Here is a 26,139-nt window from a genome sequence, read left to right on the forward strand (position 1 = left end):
GGATTAAGCACACACTAGCTTTTGGACTCAGATTCATTTTTCAGAAACCTAGGCATGAAGCCAAAATGTCACTGTAATTAATGCTGGGGAAGAATAAAAACAAGAGTCCCAAACCATAGTTTAAGTCCAAAGTCAGTTGCAGTTGTCTGCAAACAGACTTGCTCATGACTTGACCAGGTCTTGGCAGGCGCTCTCACATACATTAAAGACAATCTGATTGTTAAAGAAAACATCAAATGATTCCTTACTATGACAAACAGACAGACCCCGTTGGTTTTTTCATTCACTTAGTTAAATGTTTTCTTTGAAAAATTTTAAGTTTGACTTCTCGCTCTTCTTATTAAAATATGACTATGAGCCATGGTCTGTCTGTAACACAGCAAAGTCTAGGAGTCTCCCAAGACTGATGAGGCATTCAGCCTTCACTCTTTTGCTGTAACACTCCTATTAAAAGCATATGGCAGAGTTGTACATGACAAGCTGCTAGTTCAGGCCTCTGGTCATACTCAAATCTGTCAAGTGTGAGGGCTTACACCTGGGAATGTTGGAGTATGCAACCTCACAAAGTAAACAAGCCATTAAGGTCTCTCCCATAGATTGTGCAGCATATGAGTCCATCTCATCATACCTTTCCTCCTTTACACTATCAAAATAGTCTGTCAGTAGAAGTCAAGATATTTATTAGTTAAAAAAATAAAAATCTACTATCTACTGATATTTGATTTTCTGTTTATTATTCTTTTGCCTTATCAAATACTCCAGTTTAGGTTTTTCTAAAAAAATTCTGGCTTTTTGTTTGCTTGTTTTTTTATGGTATTCAAACTTCTACCAGAGTTTGTCTGAAGGAAATATTCACTATTTTATTTATAGTTTGATTACTGAAAGCAATTTCTTTCCAAATCCCTTACTTAGGACACTCACGGAAGCACAAGTCTCTTGGGGAAGAAATGAAACAAATTGAGATATAAACCAACTTGACAAATTTTAAATTGAAAACAAGAATGACTTAAAACAAAGAAACATATTTCATAAATTAGAGCACAATTAAATATGTGGTTCTAGCTAGACTTTTTAAAGGAATTAGAAATTTCTAAGGACAATGCAAATATAAATTTTGTATCTTAGAGTGAAAATAAAAAACCCTTTATGTTCTAAGGTATAAATCATCCCTAAACATCCTTTTCCTAGGAGTAGAATTTTCCTAGGACTTTCCCTTAGAGAAAAGAGATTTCCTTTGTTATTAAACCATAACTTATAGGATTTTCAGCACTTCTGAATGATTCAAAATACCAAATTTCTTGATAATTTGAAGCATCAATTTTCTTTATGAAACACATGATTCAGGTAGGGATCAAAATTCTCAAGTGCAGGTGTCTAAAAATGTGACACTTAAGCAGTCAAGGACACAATCAAATGACCTGATTTTCCCAGCTATTGTATATCCTTCAGTCTGTTGAGAGACAGTTTGCCTAAAATTAAAGCAAATAATGCATCTGAGCAGGGAAAGCAGTCTCCTTTTAATTCATTGTTTCTATCTATTACTCCCAGATATAAGATTAATTTACCATTTTAAATTATCTAAATGCATTTTTTAGACTCTTTTTATTTTTAAAGTTTGAAGGGGAGGACTTGGTTTACTCCTGAGTACTGTCTCTATCTTTTATACACTGCTGCATTTTATTTCTCTGAAATCAATGAACTTTACAAATACTGGAGAAAATTTAATGAGAAAATGCTAAAATGCCCTGCTTAATGCTGGTTGAAAAGATTCTTCTATTTCAAAGCTAATCATTTCTAAGTCAGATTTTGAATGCGTGGTATTTCAAACTTGACAGCTTTTCCCAAATAAAGGTTGTGCTTGATTATTATTTTAGGGGAGCAAGATCTGATGAATATTCATGTTCCAAACCTAAATTCACTGCCTCACAGCTCTTCAAACTAGCCATTTGGTTTCCTCTGCCTTTTGTAATGTGTCTTAAGTGCTCCTTGCAGAAAGACTGGGTGACAAACAGTAAATTGCCTTTTAAAGACTGTATCTTCTCTCTGCAATGTCATTAAAATCAGTGGAAATTTTCTATGCATATCTTTTAACAGGTTACTCTCGACACTGAAGTTTAGTTTTTTGGACTGGAAGGAGCATCTATTTTGACCCGCAATTGTACTCCTAACAACTGAGAAAATTAACTACTTTACATTGCAGTGTACTGCAGTATAACTGGAGTATACAAAGCCAGTAACATCATCCTTCCCCCCACCCCCCGAAATCTAGACCCTCTGAATGAAGAAAGAATGCAGCATGGAGCTGCATAAAACCCCATGTAACCAATATAGACAAATCTAGTACAGTACTGAAAAAATTAGTTGTCTTAAGTGAGACCAGACCATCAGTTCATCAAATTCAGATAGCATCCTTCATCCCACTGAGGACGAGACTTGGTAAGCCAGCTAGCCTTAAATGCAAATCAAAAGCTGGCAATTCTTATTTCTTATAACTCAGGTGTGTCATTTTACAAACTGTGACTTTCTCATGCCCTTCCATTTACATATAATATTCTTATTGTGTATGTAGACTTCAGTGTACAGCCCAGTAAGTTTGCAACACGCAGCACTCTGAAAGATAAGTCTTTGAAATGGTGTGACATTTCAGCGTGAACTGCTGAGCCATCATTTTTCTAGCAAGCCATATTTTATAGCTGATATTACTTTGTACAACTGAGAAATTGTCTCCTAAGGCCACTATATGCTACACTATTCTATGAATCTGTAAAGAACCTACATCCCCAATGACTAATCATGCAAAGTCCTAAGTAACGAGATCTTCAGTTAGTCCCATTTAAATGGAACTCAAAAGTTATTAGGATTGAACATGAATTTTCAGTAAAATATAGATAAGAACAGAATACTGTATGCAACTTCAAAAATAAATTAAAAAGCTAAAGGAGATTTCCATAGCTTAAAAACCTCTGCCAGTAGATAAATGTCTTCTATTTTCCCTTGTTCACCCAGCAGTGCCATGCTTGCTCAAGATGTTCTATTTAGAAATACCGCAAACAAATAATATAGGGAGCAGGGGAAAGGAAGAAGAACAGCTGACAGTCCCATTAACGTGGGGGCTGCCTGGCAGCCATGATTAGAAGACAGAAGCAGTGTTGGTAAGCAAAGATTAGCAGAAGACAATAACCACATCCTACTTATATCTGCCAATGCCTAGTTTACCCAAGCCCAAAGTTCTCTGTGTGGGCTAGTTGTGACCTCCCCTCCCCCACTGACAACCCTCCCTGGTGTAGTGCAGTGGTAATCTTTCTCTACAGGGCTCAGCAGCACTAATCCACCCTGTCAGCTATCACAGGAACCACTTCTATATTTAACCTTCATACAAAAATCCTTAGGTACTGTGGTAAGCAGAATTAGTAGTTCTGCCAGAATCAAATCACTAAGGCTAAATGAGTTCATTGACATTGTTGTCACTACAATGAATAATATAATCTCAACTGCTGTAAAAATATTGATTGAAAGAAAAGATATTAAGGTAGTGGCTGCAGTTATTTTCAAGAAATTAACTTAATGATATATTAACAATGAATATTAAATACATCACCAGTGACAACAATCACTGTGAAATACCATAATTCTCCTGTTTCTTCATGTTTTATGCGCCAAAAAAAAATCAAAATTGCTAAATCTCATTTTGGCTGACCATAGCAAAATTTTTATGACCACCTGCTCTGGGGGTTAGCATTCAATAGGTAGATCATCTACAGTGTGCACACAGTTGTATAATACAAAAAAAGTAAGTAAAGAGATTTTCCTTGATTAGATAAGGAGCTCTTTCTAAGTTCGCACATAGCAGGCGTGGGAGGCCTGTGTTATTTTATAGAAGAAATTAAATATCAGTGAGAAAGGACACTGAAAGCTTTATGAAATAGATGTTTCCAGATATGTATAGTAAATGCAAGGGAGCAGCACTACAGAACAGCAGCAATATGCCTGGCATGTTCTCTTTCATCACATCTCGGTTGTTTAGGAAATATAACATGTTCTTCTCCACATGTGAGGATTACTAAATAATGACTTGATTCCCAGTGTGTCGTATTCCCATTGCATGGTTCTGCACTTCTCATATTAATGGATACTGCCTTCTTGCCATCAAGAATTCACTGAGCATAATTTTCAAGTGTTTCCTAGCTTTTCCTTTCAAAATTCTAGGATGTTTTTGTCCAGAGACATTAGATTATAGTTATCAGGAGCATTTCTCCCTGTCATTGTTACTAAGTGCTAATTGTACCTTGATAATCAACTGCTGCCTCACAGAAAAATCAGTGAAATCCTTTATCAAAATGGATATAAACATTACTCTCTGATAAAAGCATCTTTTCCAATTCGATATTACTAAGATTACGAAATCTATCACTTTTCTTATTCCATTGTGTTCTTCGTATTATTGTTTTAATGGCACTCAGACTATAGTCTTGTTTCCTTGGCTCCTGGCTCTAACATTATTTTGCTTTGCTTTTTTGCCCTTTGTGTTCTGATTTTTTTCCTGATAGTACTCACATATTTCTTTACATTTCCTGCCTTCTACTATTAACTGCTATTTTTACTTAAGTATTTTATGCTACTTCATTGAGAAAATCTATATAAAAATCCAACCAAGTGAGAGAAGGCAATTTAACAAGATGGTCTGGGCAAACTATAACATTGTTACTATGGGAAATAGAATATTCAAGTGAGAACAGACAGATGACTATCATTATTTAGCAACAGTGCAGAAGTAGACTAGATGGAAAACCAAAGGATTTTCCAATCCAAATCTCTAATTTCACAGCCCTACCTTCTCAGTACAAAATACCCTCAATTAACTTTTTCATGAAAAGTTAAATTCCCTCTGTTTTAGGCATGTTAATTCAAAGAAGAGTTCTGCTGAAAAAAAAGTCAGTGCTTACTACTCTGAAAGAAGAGCATGACTCAGTCATTAAGGAGTAACATTAGGTGATGCCTTTAATTTCAAACAATGTCTGTAAAGTTAATTTTGTAGAGGTTGCATTGGGTTGCAGATGTTGCTTTTCGGGATTTTTACTAATAGTTACCATAAGATGTCTTATGGCATCTTCTAGAAATAATACTCACATATTTTGGTTGAATATGTGGCCTGCACATTGGAGCAACATGCAACTAAAAGTCTTTTCCCCAGAAAGTTTAGAATTTCCATGGCATTTAGGACATGTTAGGATGATAAAACAGTCATGGTAAGCATAGAAGCATCAGTAGTGAAAAACTGAGCAAAGAAGCAGATGAAAAAGCCAGATAGAAGTTGTTTGCCTAATCAATAACATGAGAAGTAAGGGTGTAAAGAGCAGATTTATCACAATTAATACGAATATATTATCCCAGTGCAGAAATACAGGACAGGTAATGTATGAATGCTTTTGAGGTAAAAATGGTTTAAGACTTTACTGAAGTAACTCAGGAGGACTAAAAGGGTGGATTGCCAGTCTACAAAACCAGCAGACTTAGTACTTCAGTGTTTAAGACAAAAATAACTCTTTTTCTTCTACTTCCTTAATTTAAAAATCAGGAAAATACTCAGCACTAGGACGTTTGGAGTATCAATGAATGTTTGTAAATTAAGACAACAATATAAAATATTAAGTACTGGATACATCCTAAGACTGGTGATGACAGTGTGATGCCAGAATATTTCCTTCTTTTGTAACAAAAGGAAAATATGGTATGATGATAGTCCATTTCTACTTCTGATACATATAGTAAGAGACAATGTAAATTAGGTCTAATATACAGGACCACACTGTCAAGCAAAATTGGTAAATCACTAGCAGCTCTGAATGACACTGTCAGGGTAAATTTTTAATTATCTAGATCATCAGACTGTACGAACAAAAACAGCTTCTGGAACCTAATGCATCTTTGCAAAATACTTTGATGAATAATTTTATCCTATCTATAATCACTATGAGAACGTTTTCACTGCCTTTTTTCTCCTTGGCTCATAATGTCATTATTTATCTCTTAGCTTCCTAAGACAAGTCTTACACTTTATCCTTCAAGAGCTAAAAATTTATCATGCTGTGTCATTGCTAATCACTTAAGGTCACACTCCTTAGCTTTTAACTCCCATCAGTTTGCTAGGTGATACTCAAAGTCAACCAGCTTCACACAAAGAGCCTGCACAGATGGCAACAGCATGAAGAGAAAGCACTGGTTGTGAACAGCACTTCTTCCTGCACTAAGAACATGCTCACATACTCTACACATACAGAGACACTGACATATGGGTGTGTACGTGAGTACATGCTCAGATCACATGGATAAACACCTGCAGTCAGAACGTATGCAGGCATAGCTCAGTAAGCTTCCCTGTGAGTTGGTTTAGACAGATGAATTCTGCCTACCCTGGCAACTCTCAGCAGTCCCACTGTAATAGGCTGGTATAGATATAATGTACCAATTGGTGACTTACCATGATAGGCTTTCTGCAGAACAGAAAAAGAACACTTTGAGCTTGTTCAAATCTTGTGTGACTTAGGGGTGGACATGATAAAGAAAAAAGCCATGATTTTGCCCACTGCAAAGTTGCTTATTACAAAAAGCATACCCATTTCTTTGGTCAGTCTAGGGCAAAAGAAACAGTCCATGTAGATTTACTGTACTATGACAATTTAGAAATGGTAAGTGACATGGCATTAACCCAGGAACTTCAGACCTGTGCCCTGCTTGCCTGTTCAATTAGAGCTTACTATTTGCTTTTGGTGGGTTTTTTTGTCATGGTAAAGCAACTAAATCCAGGAAGTTTGAAATGAGGATGCTTACTTAATAATGATTTAATGATTCCATCAATTCTGCTTTGTATTTGCTCTAAGTATGGGCTGAAACAAAACTATAAAGTTATTATTTTGTATTAGCTGAAACAGGAAAGATTAGTTTTTGTAAAGGGAAAGACAACCCAAGTTGTAGCAATTACTCTGCTTTGTTCTCTGATTCTTCTATTAGAAGATCCTCTAATTATGCAAGCCCGAAAGCACCTACATATAATACAAAGAGTCTGGCTGAAACTCATGGCGTGTTCATCCTTTTCCGAAAATACTACAAAACGTCTGCTATTTTGTCTGAGAAAGCAAAGCAGACTCTGCATTTAAATTATACAAGTGGCAACATGCATTCAAAGTGCCTGACTGCTTACAGGAAGGTCCACGGTTTAGTTGAAACTTACAAATGTTTGATATTAAAAACTAAATAACTTTTAGATTTAGAACTTGAATGGCAAAGTCTATGACAGAACAAACTTTTGCTGCAAAGGCTATGAGACCTTCGGTTAGCTGTGTTTATAGCAGAAAGTGTACCAGGATCACAGTCGGGGAGCTAAGGCAAGCTGCTTTAATAAATCACTGCCAAACAGCAACCAATCACCCTGGATGTCACCCTGGCATCCTGAAGCTCTCTCATCTGCCGTAAATGTCATCTTGAGTTAAAGCCAGAAAAGACAAAAAAAACCCAGGGCTACCGCTTGGCTGTGCACGCATACAAAAGTAACAACTCCAAGCCCAAACCAAAACAAATTTTAAAAATGCTCTATCAGCTAGAAAGCTTCAGGAAGACACAGCAGCAATACAACACGTCTCTTTTAGCTCTTAATTACTACAGTTAGACTCCCAAGGTTCAGAGGTGAGTCACTAACATACAGATGGAGATGGCCTCAAATGGCTTCACTATATAGAAGGGCAAAAAAATAACCCAAGCCAAGATGGAGATGGCCTCAAATGGTTTCACTACATAGAAGGGCAAAAAAATAACCCAAGCCAAAACCTTCTCCTTACAAAGAAATACTTTCTCCACTTCCTACTTTAATAGATGCAACATTTGAGTTGGGGAGTGGACTAGCAAGTGAGAAATGAAATAAATTTAGAGCCGCAGATAGCAAAAACATTTGAAGTCTGTTGCAACTAAGTCCCTGCCAACTTGGGAAACTGTCCTTCTCTCACACTCCAGTCTTCTTGGCTGTCGTGTTTGTTACCACCCACTTTGCAATTCTGAAGTGATTTCTTTGAATGTTCCACATCAGCAGCAGTATGTCAAAGGCTTCTTTCCAAATTGAATACTAACAGCCTTTTGTTGTTTTTTCTCATTCCTGACTATTGTTCCTCTCTCCCAAAGTCCACGCAGTGCTTGTTACACAACTGTACCAGAATGAACTCAGTTTGTTGAGATAGTAGAAGGGGTTGAAAGATAAGCTAGAAAAAGACATAACTATTGAAAATTGGTATGCTGGACAAATGTATAATACCACAAAACCAGTCCTGAAAAGGAATGGCAATCATCTTAATAAATGTAAATGGACAGCAAAAGTATGTTCTCGTATTTACTAAAGTGACAGAAAGGGGGGGGAAATAGTGACATTTCAAAATGAACCATCACTGAGCTACAATCTCACCGCCAAAAATGCTGTGGTAATAAATTTAAAAGAAAGGATCACTATGGGGAAGTCTTATAGCTAATTGCTGGTTAACTAATAGAATCAAATACCTATTAACGAGGAGAATTGGAGTTTATTTTGAATTACAGTCTATCTTAGAAAGGTGCAAATACAGCAAAGAGCTTGGAATTTTTTACTTTGGTCAAATAAACAAACAACGAAACCAACAGACGTTGAATATAAGAATTACATTAGCTGAAAAATGTCAAAAAACCCCACCATAAGAACATAACTACTAGAGTACAAAAAAGCTGGTTAAAGTTAAAAGACACCCCAGGAGGTATAATGGAATTCAATACTGCTTCAAAAGAAAAATATAAGCACAAAGAAATGACCAATGTGAGCTAAAAGTTCAAAGGTTAAAAAAGCCCTTTCTTGTAAAAGGGAATTGGGGAGGAATCCAATTAGTAATATGGCTTCAGCCAAGTCTGGCAGGCAAGAGATAACGCCTGAGAAGAAGCATCATGAAGTAATGCTATCCAAATGGGAATACAGAAGGCTTTTATGAAAATATCAGAGGAAAAGACTAGCACTAGGATGAGAAACCCATTAAGGAAGGGTGTCTGACTTTAAATTAGCAGTGATTCAAAAATATCTGAGGTAGCAGCTTATTCTAAGAAATCTGCCTTCAATGGGAGAAAAAATAAAATTCTGGCAAAAGTATGTCTTTAAGAAATCCTTGTTTTACCAGTGATAATTTAAAAAAAAAAAAAAATACCACATTTCTAAGATTTCTCTTAAAATTTACAGAAAAATAGCAGATGGAACAGGTTCATTGCGAAACATCAACATAATACTAGCTTTCAGGAAATGCATGAATGATTCTATATGTTCTTGTCCAACAAATTCTTTTTGTCTCTGCCAAAAATAAGGCATTTAACAACATAAAAATGAAAATACACTGGGAAACCAAAAATGCCTTGCCTTTGTTTAACTAATGGAAAATTAAAGGAACCTTGAGCACTAAAGTTCAATGGGGGATAAATGGAACTTGTTACACACCACACATTCAATTATTTATTTTTCTATTAAATACAGTTTCTGTCATCCATTTTTATAGAGCCTCTGATATTAGATTAATGAGATTTTACTTCGATGAGAATTTGAAGCTGGGTGATTCTTAGTGCTAGCACAAAGTTCTGATGGCATTGACACACAGACTTTATTACAAACCGGCAGCTAAATATGTATGAGAACTTTGAAACTATAGCGCAAAGGGAAAATATTAGTACATTTTTGCCACTATAGCATATTACTCTGAAGTATTATGTGATAAATGTCTTTCCATTCCTCACACAATATAGCACTGCTTTATCTAGGCTTAATACAGTTTTTCTCATTGAGTAAATCTTATTTATCTGGCTAAAGTTTTACACACTCAACTACTAAAAGTCAAATTCCCTGGTCCATACCAACTGCACCTGTAACATATCATTAACTCCAGGCCATGTCTGATTGCCATAATCTAGGGACAAATGGCAATTAATTAAATACTTCTTATAACTGAGAGCATCTCAAAGTGTTCTTGAGTGACCGGTAGGCTACATGTAGCAACTGACAAGAACAGAAGCATGATGCTCAGGGAGCCACACCAGTTTTGCTCAGCTCTTAGGTCCCTCTGAGCTGCCAGCAGCATAGCAGGACTGCTTAGGGCTCTCTCTGCACCTGTCCAACACCCTCTGCAACAAAGAGCTGATTGTGTTTCTCTAAAACAAGTCAAAGCATCCATGCTAAAGCAAGACACAAAAGAGTTGTCAAGAGCCTACAAGATCATTTCAGAGTATCCCAGTTGAGCTGGATCAGGATATTGCATAGTGTTATTTTGCTGGCATACTAACCAGAGTTGAAGGGCAGCCACACAGGCATGCACACTGTACTTGTCATGGTACATACACTCTTGAGAGCAGCAGTCTCCTCAGTATCCTTTTGATATGGTTTATGCACAATTTCAGCAACCACTTTAGAAGAATTTCAGGTATTAGGAGATGTATGACAATTCTCCTTTGGTACCTAATTAATAACATGGCTTACATCTTCTTTATGATGAAAGTTCCTTCTCTCCTGCCTCACTGGAAGCTTCCTGCTCCAGGTTCAGCCCAGCCAACAGGTCACTTTCTGACTCCCCTTTTAACATATACTCCTTTTAAAGAACTGCTCATGGAAGTACTTAATCATTTTGAGTACTCTGTCCAACTGCAAATAATATTTTGAGTGTGCTAATACAATCCTTCTTGGGAAGCTTTGAATGACAAATACAGTACTGCATGTAAGGTATGCACTGGAGGTACACAAGAAAGCAGGCATCATGGGGGAGGAAGTTTCATCTTTTTCATGGGGATTGAGTATTAAAATATATATTATCAAGAGTCTCACTGAGCTTTCTTAAAGAGATAAGGCTTTCTATGACATATACATTAATCAACACATTGCTCTTGAGGAAATTCTTCGGGGTCAAATGAAAAGAGAAAGTAATTTGCTGAATCTACAGCTAAAAGCATCCAGCTCTTGAATCTAATCATGTAGCATTCAGGAAGACCTGACAACACATTTGGCACCATCTCTACATTATGTCATACTTTTGCAAACAATATTTTGGAAAAACATTCAAAGGTAAAATAAAAAACAATTAGCTGTTGAAGATTCATTTGTTTAAACATCACTCAGATGTACTTCTGTTTGCCTAAAAGACGAATAGTAAACATGCAAAGATCTAACACTGTCCTCTGAAAATCTAGTTTTATTTACAGCTTTGTGACCTCTATAGTGCAAGTCAGCATGACATTATCAGATTGATTACAGTACTCATTTTTAAAAACAAAAGATTCTTATTAATTTTTCGTAAATTTTCCTATTTTTCCTTTTTAGACTGTTTTTATTTATTGATAACCAATCTCAGGTTTTCAAATACAAATCCTATAAAACCAGGTGTGACATACTGAAATTGGGTTCAGTCTTTCCAGGATTTATCTTGGGCTTTTATCCCAGCTTCTCCTTGCAAAATGCAACTGAGATAACCAGGAACAAAACACAAAACTGCTACTCAAAAAAGAGAAGGTGGTTTCCCAGAAACTGGTAGCATAAACAGGAGAATTTCCTAAGAAATTAACTTGGAGCCTTGATTAGTCTCCTCCCAAATATGTGAATTATTTAATGCAAAAATGACAACACTGTCCTTTGTTCCCTGCTGTATTATACAAATGGTACTTAGCATTGTACAGATAATAATCCTCATTTTTAAGATACTGGTCTAAAACATCACAGCTGCCAGAGAGGGGAAAAACGATGTATCCTGTGTACATATTCCTTGAGCATGGGATTGATGAGAGGCAGCTTTGGTTGCCCATGTATAAAGCAGCCACTAGATTGTTTTATACCACACCTAGTAAAGTTTACAGGATTATCTGAACATAACATTATAATTTGTCCTCTGGGGTACTCTCCATATGGGTGGTGTGGAGGGAACAGGGCAAGAGGTTGGAAAGCAGGAGACACCTTTCAAAGACAGCTTCATAAGGAGTATTTATTTTCTAGAAGGATCATCCACAAAAATACCCTGAGCTTTCTTTAATTAGGGTATATTTATAAAAGCTGTAGCTGGTCTTCAATTCTTAACACTATTTCAGATATCTTATCAAGATAGAAATGTCTTTCAAAACTTGTGAACTACTGAAAAAGAAACTATTTTTAACCTTGTTCTTTAATTTTAAAATTTTTAAAATTTAAAATTACATTAAAAGTTTCATTTTACAAAGTTTCAAAAAGTGTTCATAGCAGTTTGCCATTGTAATAGTCACCTATGGCAAGACCACAACTGTGAACCCAGAAATGCACTGTTGTCTTCTTGAAAGAGAAGCTCAAAGGCTCCTCTGGCACTCAATACTTTGTGACATGAACTTGGTATTTCACTGCTACTTTTATGGAGAAGGACAACAGACGTTTTCAGAGTGAGGTGTGGTAGAGAAGATGCTTGCAGCTTCAAGGGAGCAAATATCACATTGTCCAGTTTTCCCTTGTAGCAGAGTCATGGATAGTGAAAGAAATGGAGCTCTTGTCGAGGAAATTGCTATAGTTACCTCAGCAAACATCAGCCAAACCCAATATAAACTGACGACCAATATTGCATGTGGGATTGCTGACCAGCTACCTTCAGTATTTTTTGTCTTTGTGCTGACTTGTACCAAACAGCTGCAATAAGTCCCTCTGACAAAACACCAACAAAAGAGCAATCCAAAATTAATAAACTATCATAAATTTTCAGTGATGTAGGCTGTTCTTACTGCCTACACTGGAAAGCTACAGAAATTGATTTGGTGTTCTTGGGGTTCACTTACCACTATTTAACAATTCAGTGTCACGCAGGAATGACACCCACACACACAAGCCTGGTTGTCTTAAAATTACCCACACTGCCAATCCAATAGATAGATTCCAAAATAAAAATCTGAGTAATTTTATGGAAAAGAGCTGTTTAGGGAAAGCAGCAGAAAATGTAGTTAGGACATAAAGTTTCACAACTTATCTGGAAGGCTCTACATTATCTTTATCAAGATACATTATTTTTAATACACAGAAAACTATTTTTCCTACATACTGTTCCATTGAGTTTATCCACTTAATCCATTTCTCAAGAGTATTGCTGGTACTATTAATTTAAATTATTAAAAAGAGAAAAAGAAAGATGTACAAAACAAGGGATCATAAATTTCTTTCTGTACTGACCAAAGGAAAAAAATACTTGCAAAGCAGAGCAAATTCAGTTATTTATGCATCAGAATATTTGGGTTATATGTGGCATACTGAGTGAACTCTTTTCATGGAGGGGAAGGATTTTAACTCAAAGAGAAAAAAGAAAAAATTCTTCCACCTTAAAGAAACATGCTGATTTCTCTTTCAATAGCTTTGCTGTACAGAAAAAGTTTTTCCTACAATGGAGTCTCTCTGAAATCCCTCAAAAGGTAACTCCTTCCACTGAGGAACTATCCCTGGGTGACAGTATGTCACACCATGCTGTGACTGATGTAACTACATAGAGGCTTGTCATTTCACTGCAGTGCTCTACTAGAATTTATTTTATTTAACATGAAAAGAAAAAAACAACAGCTTTTTGTAGTAGTTGTTGTTATTTAATTCTTTGAAACAATTATCTTTCATCTTAATATAACCCAAAGGGTAGATGTCTAGTGCTGTTCCTGGTACGGTCAATAGAAAGAGAAAAGAGCCTCCAGAGGTAGATGTCTAGTGATGTTCCTGGTACAGTCAATAGAAAGAGAAAAGAGCCTCCAGATGGTGGTTTGAGTCATGAAGACTATACACCTTCATTGATCACTGGCTTCTCAGAAAGCATTACATGTCCTCCAGTCACCCCAGACACAAACCACACATTAAATTTTGATGGTATTTGAATTGGTATTGGTAATTCAAATTGGTTTTTGAATCTGGCAATAAATATCTTTGTCTTATAGCAAGATCTTGATTTTAAAAAATTAAGTACCTTTATTCCTGACGTCTTGTTCCAAAAGTTCGCAATCTTGCTACTAAATTCTGTCTGCATTTCTGTTTGACTTTGTATGAATCAACAAATTTTCAGATTTTAGGTGCCAGTTATCAATATGAATCTGTTCATTTATGAACTGTCAGAAGACATACAATGAGTAACTTAATGTTTTCTGACTCTGTAGTTTCTTTTCCAGAAACTGGTTCAAATCCTATCCATTTGAAATATCTTATTTTCACTTTTAAGTCAGTGCACAGCATCTGATAGAAAAATTCTTAGATATTTAAACATATAAGACATTAACTTATATCAATAAGATTTATTTCTACTAAGTCAATGCACAGCATCTGATACAAAAATTCTTGGATATTTAAACATATAAGACACTAACTTATATCAATAAGATTTATTTCTAGAGAAAACACTTTTAGGAATGACAAACACCTGTTCTGTCAGTTATTGTACCTCCCGGGGCAATGCAGTTATTACCAACACTACACATGCATTTAAACTGCAGTAAAGCAATTTTTGCTTTCAGGAATTTACCTACACAGAAGTTCATAGGGTTAGCAGCCATTTTAAATTCTATCCTGCAGTATGAAACAGGTCTAGAGCATAATGCATTCAAAAGGAATACGAGAGAAAGTTTAGCACGTTGGATATTAAAGCTGATGCACACAGGTTAAAAGTTTATTTATTAAGGTAAGTTGTAATCGGGGAAGCTATTTTTAAAATCTCATTCAAAAAATGTATTTTAGATTATTCAATCCACTAAGCAGGTTTGAATTATAAGTATACTGTATCCTTTTGTAAAAAAACTTCTGTAAAATGCACTGAGGGTTCCACTCCTTAAGTTTACACATCTGATCCTGCTTAAATTGTTATGACAATCTTTTGTTTACAAAGGAAATCTTTGAAGAGTTAATACTTTAACAATTAGATACAGATGAGATTAGTGCTGTAACTTCAAAAGAAAACAAACTCCAAGCACATTGCTGCAACAAACATTTGCCTGTGTGGAGCTGAGGTTGTCGCAAGGGGCTCAGGAGGGGCAGGAAGCCTCCAGAAAAGCACTTGGAGAACAGATTGAAGAGGGAGGATCCTCTTTTTCTCTCTCCATCAAGAGAAGACTCAGAAGCGACATAGTTAAGATTGATAAGTAAAATGTTGATACAAGCAATTGGAGGGACTTTTTTCCAAAAGGAGAGGTTAACACTTTGCACTCCACAGCAAGCATCCTGCAGTGCAGGGTATTCTCTGCACTGCCTGGTTTTTCTGTCCTCCTGTATCCTTCCCAGTTTTCCATTCATGCTCTCTCCCTTTGAACACTGTCTTTAGCCAGCCTACAGTTGTCAAAATCTATTTCTTTTTTTTTTCTGGGAAAATAAAAGGCTCCCATGTTTTTTAACCTGCACAGCTTTAGATATATCCTTCTTTTATTTTATCTAATCATAGATAACCCATGACCAGCTTTCAGCTGGATTCCAGCCAGCTTTTTTAGCCACTAATGAAAAAGTTGCCTCACAGTGCAATTGTCAGTCCAAAATGTACTGAACATCACTGCTTTCATCCAGGCCCAGGACAAAGAATAGCACTGTTTTGCTCCAAGAGCAGTACACTGCAAGGGAGAGGGTCAAAACCTTGCAATTTTCCTCTTGTGCACTGTAAGCAGCCCTAGAGCTTGAGCAGCAAATGGGCATTTGCACCCTTAAGATACTAGGCTTAATTCAAATTTATTCTTTCACCTACCTATTTTGTCCACCTGCCAACTAGGAGGAAAAGTAGGAATACAAAATAACAGCAAGTAGCTGTTGGAACAGATCATTTTATCCCTTTCTCACTACCTCTTCTGGGTATGAAAACGTGCTCCATGATGGGGCTCTCCAGTTTTTATTTCCTGTTTCTCAGCATTTTAGAGGTCTGCTGAAGTTGCCAAATCTGTATGTTCTTTAAAGTAAACTTATACCTATTAAATCCAAGTCAAAGGATTTTTATAGTGTTACAAATGAATTGCTTTCCATGAAAGTGTCAATTGGAATGTTTTTATAATTCATATGTTTAGTTTGCCAAGCATGCAACTACCTCAGTCTGAAAGGTAGCTATTGTAAAAACAATTCTTTTAAAAATGACTTAAATAAGAAACAATTTACTCACAAAGAAGTAGGTTGGTTAAACTCAGGCAATTTAGAACAAAAGACAGCTTAGCAATCACAAGCTTCTTTATCTCCAATACTATCCCCTCAAAATCACTATTTTTATATTCAGTTTCATGAAGCTTCTTTCTAAAATACCCTGTGCTTGTAAATGTTAGAACTGCAATATCAATTGGACCTATTTTATTACAAATTTCAATATGACTCTTTTTTAAAATAGCCATGCAGGAGAATAAAATGACAACAATATTTTCCTCCAGCTGTCAAACAAATCAAGATATTTTAAAGAAAATAATTTGTTCCTTGACTTCAGGACTCAAATATGTATCACATGGGAGATGCAAGTTTTTTAATTTTATATTTGAACCTGGGGTACTTTGGGTAATGGTTTAGATCTTGCTACCCATATTTTGTTCTCACACAAAGGAGGCAGTACATTAGTCTTTGCTGACAACAGTGAAGTGCAGTGGTGGAGGAAAATTTTGCTACTGCTTAAATTGTAAATTGAGTATTGGGTAGTTTTTATAAAATACATTGGTACTCTCTTCAGAAGTAGATTGCAATCAAAATAAACCATCTACATTTTTCCTGAAGGGAAGTATTAGTAATCTGTTAACAAATGCTAAAATCCAGCCTCGTGTCAAATATTTTTAAAATACCTAAACCAAGTTTTGAGATAAGCAGAAATAAAGAATGCAAACAGACCACACATCATTAATACCTAGCTTCACACTATCCACTCTTAAAAAGTAGACTTGTCAGAATGGTGTGTCAGCTGTAAAACAGTCAGCCTTTGGTTTAATGACCCTAACAGCAACCTATATGCTCAGCTCATTTAGCATTGCATGAGAATGTAATTTTCTTGTATTCCTTGTGAAAGTTAAAAAACTTATTTCCATTAATTCCTTTTTCATCTAAACTGAAACAAATTTATGTTGTCCCTCCTTCTGCTACTTGACAAAAATTGAAAAAGAAAAAACTTAATTTGTCATTCATTTCACATAATCACTTGCAGCTCAATCTTGTTTTAAAGTAAACATCTGCCATGAACTGTTCTTGCCTTTTCAGAGTGTAATTTTCTTATGTAAGCTGGGTGCAAAGAAATTTGTCTGCAGACATGATGTTGCAGGATCACGACAGTTTAACATACTAATGACAGCATGCTAACAATGCAGTTTATGACACTGATATTAATAAAGCATCTGAACCTAAAAACACACAGATGTTAAATGTTTTCATGTTTTATTTTGTGATTCTACGGGCAATTACGGTAGATATTTAAAGCAACTAAAGAAGGGGAACTTCACAAAATCAGATCAAAGTGCAGTCGCTTTGCTTATCTCATATTGTCCAAATCCTGACTTTTGAAAGCATAATCAGAAACAAATCATACTAATTCAAATAACATTCTTTCTAAATTAATAGTGCTGTGCAAAATCGTATGACTGAAAATTTTATTTCTTATTATGCTTTTGAAAAAATTAATAATGCTGTGCAAAATCGTATTACTGAGAATTTTATTTCTTATTATGCTTTTGAAAATAAGGAATTCAACCTCAACGGATCCTAAATGCTTAATAAAATAATGAGCCAAAAAACCAGGGGTGTTCCTTTTGACAGAATTATTCTGCCCTTCATGCATAGATACACACATATTTATGCTTTAGGTACTTAAATTTAGCATCCAATGCTGTGCAAAATCGTATTACTGAGAATTTTATTTCTTATTATGCTTTTGAAAATAAGGAATTCAACCTCAACGGATCCTAAATGCTTAATAAAATAATGAGCCAAAAAACCAGGGGTGTTCCTTTTGACAGAATTATTCTGCCCTTCATGCATAGATACACACATATTTATGCTTTAGGTACTTAAATTTAGCATCCATACTTTGCAGAAACAATAAAAGTGAGATACACATTGAAATTGATACTTCTAACCAACAACTTTCTTGATAGCCTAGCAGATGCCAGGATGAGGAAAGATTTACACCAGAGATTATGAAACTGCAGGATCATTTGAGAATAATAAAAGTAAATGGTGGGAAATGTTAGCAGAAACAGCTGTGAAAAGAAATTACAGAAGATTAAAAGTATAGAAGAGGACAATAATAGTAAAAACACTTTAAAATTTAAATTGCTTCACAAGAGAGATTCTATAATTATGTTTCCTATAGATACTTGAATAATAACTGCAAAAACAGTATCCTAAGAACTTCAAATACTGTAAAATCACAGCCAAGAAAATGATAGGAGAGCACAGAACTGTATGAACCATGCTGAGTTTAAGGTCTACAATGACTTTTTTAGATTGTGCACAGAATAGCAGTCACAGGCATACTTAGTGGTGAAGGCACGAATCCTCCCCATGCAGTGCACTAGATTTGCAGCAAAACTTGGCTTTGCCCAAGGAAGTCTCAGTCAGCAAGGAGAAGTTATATCTGTTTATTGGTTTACTATTTATTATTTCATATCTATGTGATGAATATATGTATTTCTTTCCATAGACACTGGTACCCAGTGTTGGATGCACCTGAAATGCTGGCAGACAAAGAAAAGGGTCGAGGGCTAACTGTGTGTACACAGTGAACAGTTCAATACTGTGGTTTATACATTTCCTTTATGCATAGTAAATCCTTCTCTGCTACCAGAAGCAGCAAACTGAACAGGTAATAGCTGCAACATGGCAGAACAATGGTCACATCAATACCTAAGTGCAGAGACACATGGCAGAAAGCACAAAGTTAGTATAGTGATGAAATGCATATTACAGCGAAGCATCTGGATAGAAAGGCAAAACACTGAACAACATCCCAATGGATTAAATTCCAAATGACATCAGCAATTTCAATGTGTTGACAGAACTTTACAGTAGGAGAACAGTCATTGTATTCTATTAGGATTTTAAGTTACTGTTCATGATGTCTCAGCCTTTTCTGATATGACTAACCCTATGAAACAGGGCTCCTAGTTCAATGCCTATTTGAACTGTGGAAAAGATTCTTTTCCAAAAGTACAGTATCCCAACTCAAGGTTCATCTACTCAGACAAACATAATTATTCATGCAGGAAGTTAGTTAATAAACCACAGGCAAAATCTGGAATTATTTCATTATAATTAATAGTGTATTATGCTGATTACGGTTTGGCTGAGAAAAAATAGGCTAGTCTGAGCTAGTCTGAGATAACTGCTTAATACTCTGCACATGTGAGATGGTGGAAGCATTTGAAAGACACCTTGTGCACAAGAACTTAGTGTTACGGGGGCTCAGATTCAATGCAACAGCAAAGTAGCCAAAGTGAGTCATGATAAAAGCACACTAGGCAGCATGAACTACCTTTAGAACTTTGGGTTTCATCTGAAGAAAAGGTGAAAAAGAATACTGCATTCTAGGAATGTGAGGGGAAAGCAGTTGTACAACATATGTTGTCTGTTGATTACCGAAAATGAAGAAAACTGGTTTATGCTACAGTGCACTAAATTCAGAAGGTATAGAGGGTAGAAGGACAATGTTTGAAGTCAGTGGATCTATATTCCATTCTAAAAGGGCTTATTTTAAACATCCCCAACAGTTTTTATGGACATCACAGGGTGGTTTGGAAACATTGCATACTACTTTGCAATATACCCTATTCTTCCCAAGAACATAATTCATTTTGTGTGCTTACATCTAATATCTTTTGGCTCATCTTACTTTGAAAAGGATTTTGAACTCCAAGAATGTTCCTCAAATAATCCCTCTAAGAGTCCCAGAAGGAAAATGTTAGAGTGTAGAGAAAGAAGACAGGACAATAAATGAAAAGTAACATCATATCACTGAGAACTCTCAGCCACAAACCAAGCTACACCCATTGTCTAGAATCCATCTTCCTCTCTAATTAATTTTTTATTGTAAATGAAGCAAGGCAAATTGCAAGGAATAGGCATTTATAAACAAAAAAAGAAAAGAGTCCAAATTAGAAAAAAAAATTTTCAAAAAATCAAAATAATGAAACAACCATTGACATCTGATGTGGACAGTGTCCCTTCAGCCTTTCATTGAACCATTACAAACTATTTCCTTAGAACAAACAACTTTACTGTCCTCCTTTCTACACCAATGTGCTTTCCAGAGCAGTGTGCGAGCAACACTTAAGCCTTGGCTTCCTGAATTAAATTTTTTTTATGCAGTTGTTCAAAAAGCAATTTAAAACGATTAGTTGGATGACCTCTCTCAGGCTAGGTTTCCCCATGGAGAACCTTCAATCTGTTGCTTTGAGGCAAGATGTGAAGATGTAGGTGCTATCTGAAACCAGTTTAGAGTGTCATCAAGCTGGGGACCTGGTTGTCTTTTTACACCAGTTGGATGTCCTTTATTTCAATTAATCATTCCTGATTTATCCATGAAATGAGAATCAGTCTGAAAGTATAAATTTACCAGAAATGGCATTATCCTTAGAGCTATCAGTCCACCTCTCTGAAGGATATTGTACTGTCAGTTCACAAAGAGAAAAAATTTTGAAGTATAAGCAGAAGCTGCAATACAGGTTGCCAGAGAAAACCCAAGTTGAGCTTTCATGAAGAACATGGGATTGCTGTCAGCAAAAGTTGCTGGCTCTAGTGATGGACAGAATACTGAAACTTCTCTTCTGCTTGCTAATGTAGACCAGATATTTGCAGGATATAATTTATTTTCTGCCTGAACCGAGATGTCAGCAGAGCCATTTACAACAGAAAGGTGAGGGCAAATCATGCCAATTATGAAAAAGCTTTATACTAATGATACCATAGGGAAAATGCATGTATTTCACATATCTACAGGGATGATAGAAAGGAGAAGCTCATAGAAGGTCATCATACCAGGGTCAAGGCATACCTTGAAGCCCTGACACAAACCCTATTTTTTTTGTTCAGAGTAGGAAAAAAAATTGTAGAATGCTATGTGACATTAGATGAAATCTTAGGGAGCCACACTGTCGTGAAGGACTGAAACCGACCCTGCCAAATGATGCCAGTCAGCAATCTCAATTACTTTTTTCCACCTGATTTCATATCATAAATGTGGCACACATTGTAGAAGATCAACATAAACTATTTTTGTATGTGTGTGTTTGACCTACTACAGGTTTTCTGGGACCCGATTTGGTAAGCACGTGCTTTATTGCCACCAGAACTCATAAAAATATTTACGTTTTTTCACTTCCTAAATATCTTTTGCTTTTCCAAGGAATAGCACATAGTTATACAAAAATACTGAGTCTATGGCAACAAAGAATGATCAAGCTGTAAAAAATAAAACATTGAAACGTCAGGGAATGCTATTATTGTCTGAATTTAAATATGTCATGCCTGTGCATTATGATAACCTTTTAATTACATATTAACATAGTATATTTCATGAAAAATCATTTAGAGGGTCTAGCAGAGTACAGGAATCCAGCTTTCATTCTTTGTGTAAGGAAAAGTAGTCATTACTTCAAGTAAGTCCTACTTCACATTTGTAGACTTTACGCTCAATAATTACATTGGGGCATGCTCATACAGTTTGCTAATGTCAAGAGCAATTAGCAAATGCATAATGAGATTTTAGTTGTTGATTCCAAATAAATCTTTCCCAAATACCCATAAAGTTTTTTACATTTTTGTAAAGACTTGTATCTTGCATGAAATTGGTCAACTTTTTACTCAAGACCTAAAATAATCTCATGGCAAGTTTGAAGTCACTACTCTACAACCTGACAAATAATAGACTCAGAGATGAAAGACTCAAAAATGGCACTACATTTCTATCCAATCTGACAAAGCTGTATAAACAAACCAAAATATATTTAGATACTAGCAAATGCTGGACAATCACATTAACTGAAAACTGATGATAGCCTCTCTGCAAAATATCTATGTACCTGCGCACCTTACAGGACAAATTAACATATACACAAAAACAAGTAAGTATTAAGTATTTGAACAGCATCTAGAACTTGAGGAAAACTAAGAAGAAATTAAAAATACCCTAATTTGGACCTCTTTCTCTTTCGGGGAAATGTGTGTGGTTTGAAACCTGGGTGTGAATATTGCATGGTGGGAAGAGCTCTAATTACTTCACTCCCAGCTGAAAATAAAAAGATCCAGAGACATACAAAAATGTGGGCAGTAGTGACATTCTCTATCTTTAATTACATGACTGCCAGACTCTAAATTTTCCACCCTCTCTCCCACTTTGAGCTTAGGGTTCTTGTTCTCACATAGAGCTCCACAAAAGTACCTCCTGCCCACACCTCATTTCTCATTTTCTCCTTCTGTTACCACCCGAGTTCTATCCAAATTATTTTCTTAAATGCCTACTGTACACTTTCTCTGGTCTTTGCATCACATCAATGCTTGCATTCCAAAGAACCTAGCCACGTTCATTTGAATTTCTATCTAAAATAGACTTTTTCTGTAAGGTCAACAAATCCTATGGTGTCAGCTTAAGCAACCTTTTCTTAAAGTAGCTGTTTAAAGTTCTCTAGATGAAAATTATGTCCTTTATCCTGATGCATTGCATGCACTGTTTGACTAACACAGAATATTCCTGACTTGTGTCACCGGCATATTTTAATAGAAAATGTGAAAAGTACAAATTATATCATACCTAGGTAAATAGCCTAGAACTTCAACTGATTTGCTGGGTTTGTAAAACCAGGGCCATTCCATGAATCCTTTATCCCTTCCTGACTAAATACATTATTTTCCCTGAAAGAAACTTGATTTTTAATAGATGAGACTCAAGTAAAGACCCTAAAATTGAAGTCTGCCAAATTTCACAGCTGCTCCTCATCTCTACGATAGCTTCACCAAAACCTCAGAGCCGACAGCTCTAAGTTCTGTAAAAGCTGGATTATGAATTTTTATTTCTCAGAGAATGGATAGTAGCCACTAGTATGAAACTACTTTAAGCTCAAAGAAGAGAAACAGAAAACACTTGCCTAATCTGCAGACATACTAGTGGGACCACGTGTTTATGGTCATACACATGTATATGTGTATAAGAGCAGGTTAGTTATGTTTCTTTTTCAGACTGCATAGGCAAAGGGATAGAACCCCAGTTCTTGCTTTGCACTGCTTGCAGGTACTGCCTTCTTCTGATATCTGCAAAGGGCAAAACGGGAGGGACAAGACCACGAGTCTGGTCCCAGACAACTCCAAAGGCATGTTTGGACCCACGTCATCAGGCATATGCAAGCTTTCTGCTGCCTAGAGACTATGTGCATTCTCCCCATACTCATCATTTGACAAAGGAACCTGTAATACCATGTCCCATTTCAGAAATTCAAGATTGCAAATAATTTTAATATTTTCTCTTACATCTTCAACAACAAGTTCTACCAAAGACCTCTTCACATGTGAGAATTTTCTTTTCCCCACTCATTGTGGTATTTGCTGTATTGTGTGATCAGAAACCTAGTAGCCTCAGAAGCTTGCTTTCTCTTCCTATTCCTTATGAAAAAAATGGTAATATTTTAGCAGGTATGAAGGATGCAAAATATTTGTAAAGCTCAGATAGCTTTTACTCAGCAAAGTACTGTTACCTGTCTGCATCCACAGTCACATCATGAACCCCCCTCTGAATGACGTCTCGAGAGGCAGCCAGGTCTGGTATTCGGTTCAGACTTCTTGTATATAGGTTGAGTCCTCCATCTGTCATGTACCTGAAAATAAATGTGTGGTCAATCAGTGGGAAATGCAGCCATCTGCTAACAATGTTTCACTCTAAAGTTAATAGGTTGTGGAATTCAACCATGCACATGTATGGCACCAAACACAGAAGCATACTTATACAAAAAAAAAATATTCGTATATCTTAGTGAACCTAGTCAAAGTAAAATATGGACTTACTGAAATAAGTGTAGTCCCAATGCTAAGATGATGGCTAAAATGATCTACTGGAGTTCACTCATGATTCAAACTTGAACACAAGTTCTCCTCGAGCCATGAAATGGTGCTGCTCAAACCCATCTTTCAGTCAAAATGTGTGTCCAAGTATGCAAACATTTAACTTCAGTAACTCTATACAGACTCCCAGGCACAAGTGAAGACACACACACACACTGCTGTTGCTTAAGATGTTCTGTTGGCCCTCACCCTGGGGCTCCTTCTTGGAGCAGACTTAATTGAAATCAGCTGCCCTAGAGTCCTGAGGGCCAATACAGCAGCCCAGGAACCAGCTCCACCACCATGGTTCAGGGTGGGTGAATGGGTATAGGTCTTGGAGAGCAAAGCTGCAGTAGTGTAGTCCTGTGTGACAGCACCAGTTTGAGAAGGCATTGTGTCCAGGGTGGCAATCTCTATGAAGGCAAACCGCAAGTGCATTAAAACACAATGGATTCCTTTGATTATTTTTAACAAAACTCTGAGGCATTTTAGACTTGGGTAAGACTTGGCCTGCAGTTCAACAAGGGATTTCTGAAATCTTTGGTGGGATTTCCCCTTCTTGGTATCTGGAGGTATCTGCAGAAGGTACCTTCACAATTGTTTTCAAAGGTACATTAACAGTTACAGTTACATACTACATCCATCCTTTTATTAAATACAAAATTCAGACTTTTTTGACAGATTATTTAGCTAGGCTTGAATTATGCAGTACATTCCAAGGCTCTAGAATTGCATATTAAATATAGTGTGGTTTGAATGCAATCCAGATATATGGATTTTTTTTTCTGTATAAGGGCTGAATGGAGAGACTGAACAGTGCAACAGGGCTTCCTCACACTAACTTCTAATTACTGCTGAATTCCTGTCCCCAAGTATTTAAAGTAATTAAACTGATAATGGAAGAGGCATAAAGGAGATAAGACTTTACATGCCTCAGTGAATACTGAAATTTCAGAGCTTATTAACTTGTTCTTAACATTTACTGCACCTAAAAATATTAACCGAGCACATTGCAACTTACTATCTATTGAGTCATCCTTATTACAGATGCAATGAAAAGTCACACAAGATGACTACAGTCATCCTTTAATGTGGTAAGCTAATTAATACAACTCATCAGGCACTGCAAAGGATTCCCTTTCTATTTTTATATTTTTTCTAGATTTCAAATAAACCCATGCATTTCTCAAAGGCAGCATTAATATTGCCTTTATGATAAAAGGTCCTCAGACATTAAAGTATCATATTTTCATATGTCTTTTCTATGTTCTAGCATACATGAATATGGCAGCCTACATGACAGTCACTAATGCTGTGCTGTGGGCAACCCTGTCAGTAATGCTCCATACATGGATCACTGAGACGGTGCACCAGGGAGATATAGGAATATGCTTTCTTTATAGTTATGCTTTTTCTAGAGTTTTATCTTTGTATGAGACACCACTCTAGAGAGAGCTTTGATCACAGGCTTAGATTTGCCCTTTGGAATTATTGTATCCAATTTCATCAGCCACCATTCTCTAATCATAGCTATACTTCAAACTAAGAGATTAGATTGACAGCAAGAATCCTAAATTTATAGAGAGTGAAGTAATGTGGTATGACATGGCTATATACTCTATGGGACTTCTGTTCAACACTGTGTTACCTCAGTCACCAAACAGCCTTGAGATGTCAACAACAGCACTGAAGAGTAATTTAAGCATGAGTAAAACCGTAACACAGCTTTTCTTTTTAAATGATGTTTTAGGAATTCTAACGTACATAGGAGTGAAGTGACTTGTGTTCCAAGATTGATTTAAGAATTGTTAAACAGTAATTTGAAACAAGGAATGCAGTACCCCAAGGTCAATTAATTGATTAAACAAAGAGAAATCAAAATTGTGATTCTTCCTCCTGGGTATGCTAAGAGAGTGACTAATGTAGTCTTTTATGAAAAGATATTCCTACTGCTCAGATGATATGCACAGTTGAAAAACTGCAATACAGGTCTATCACACTGAATACACTAGACATTGTCTGAAGTGCAAACAGAAAGTCAGCTCAGTCAGCAACTGCTTTTCATCAGCTGCATCCCATGCCATGTCTAAAATAAAATATACTACTATATATAT

The 26,139-nt window shown here is 36.1% G+C and overlaps 1 protein-coding gene across 1 annotated transcript in view; it reads right to left on the minus strand.

Moving 5' to 3' along the window:
• The window catches only part of NAV3 (neuron navigator 3), a gene marked incomplete at its 5' end in the record, with an annotated part of 183,941 nt that overhangs the window by 82,373 nt on the left and 75,429 nt on the right, over positions 1-26,139 (minus strand). Inside the window, one exon of the mRNA XM_009078194.1 lies at positions 23,683-23,802. Coding sequence (XP_009076442.1) covers positions 23,683-23,802 — 120 coding nt within the window. The remainder of the gene's footprint in view (positions 1-23,682; positions 23,803-26,139) is intronic.

This window comes from Acanthisitta chloris, unplaced genomic scaffold, assembly GCF_000695815.1.
Source record: "Acanthisitta chloris isolate BGI_N310 unplaced genomic scaffold, ASM69581v1 scaffold8450, whole genome shotgun sequence".
Taxonomy (NCBI): Eukaryota; Metazoa; Chordata; class Aves; order Passeriformes; family Acanthisittidae; genus Acanthisitta; species Acanthisitta chloris.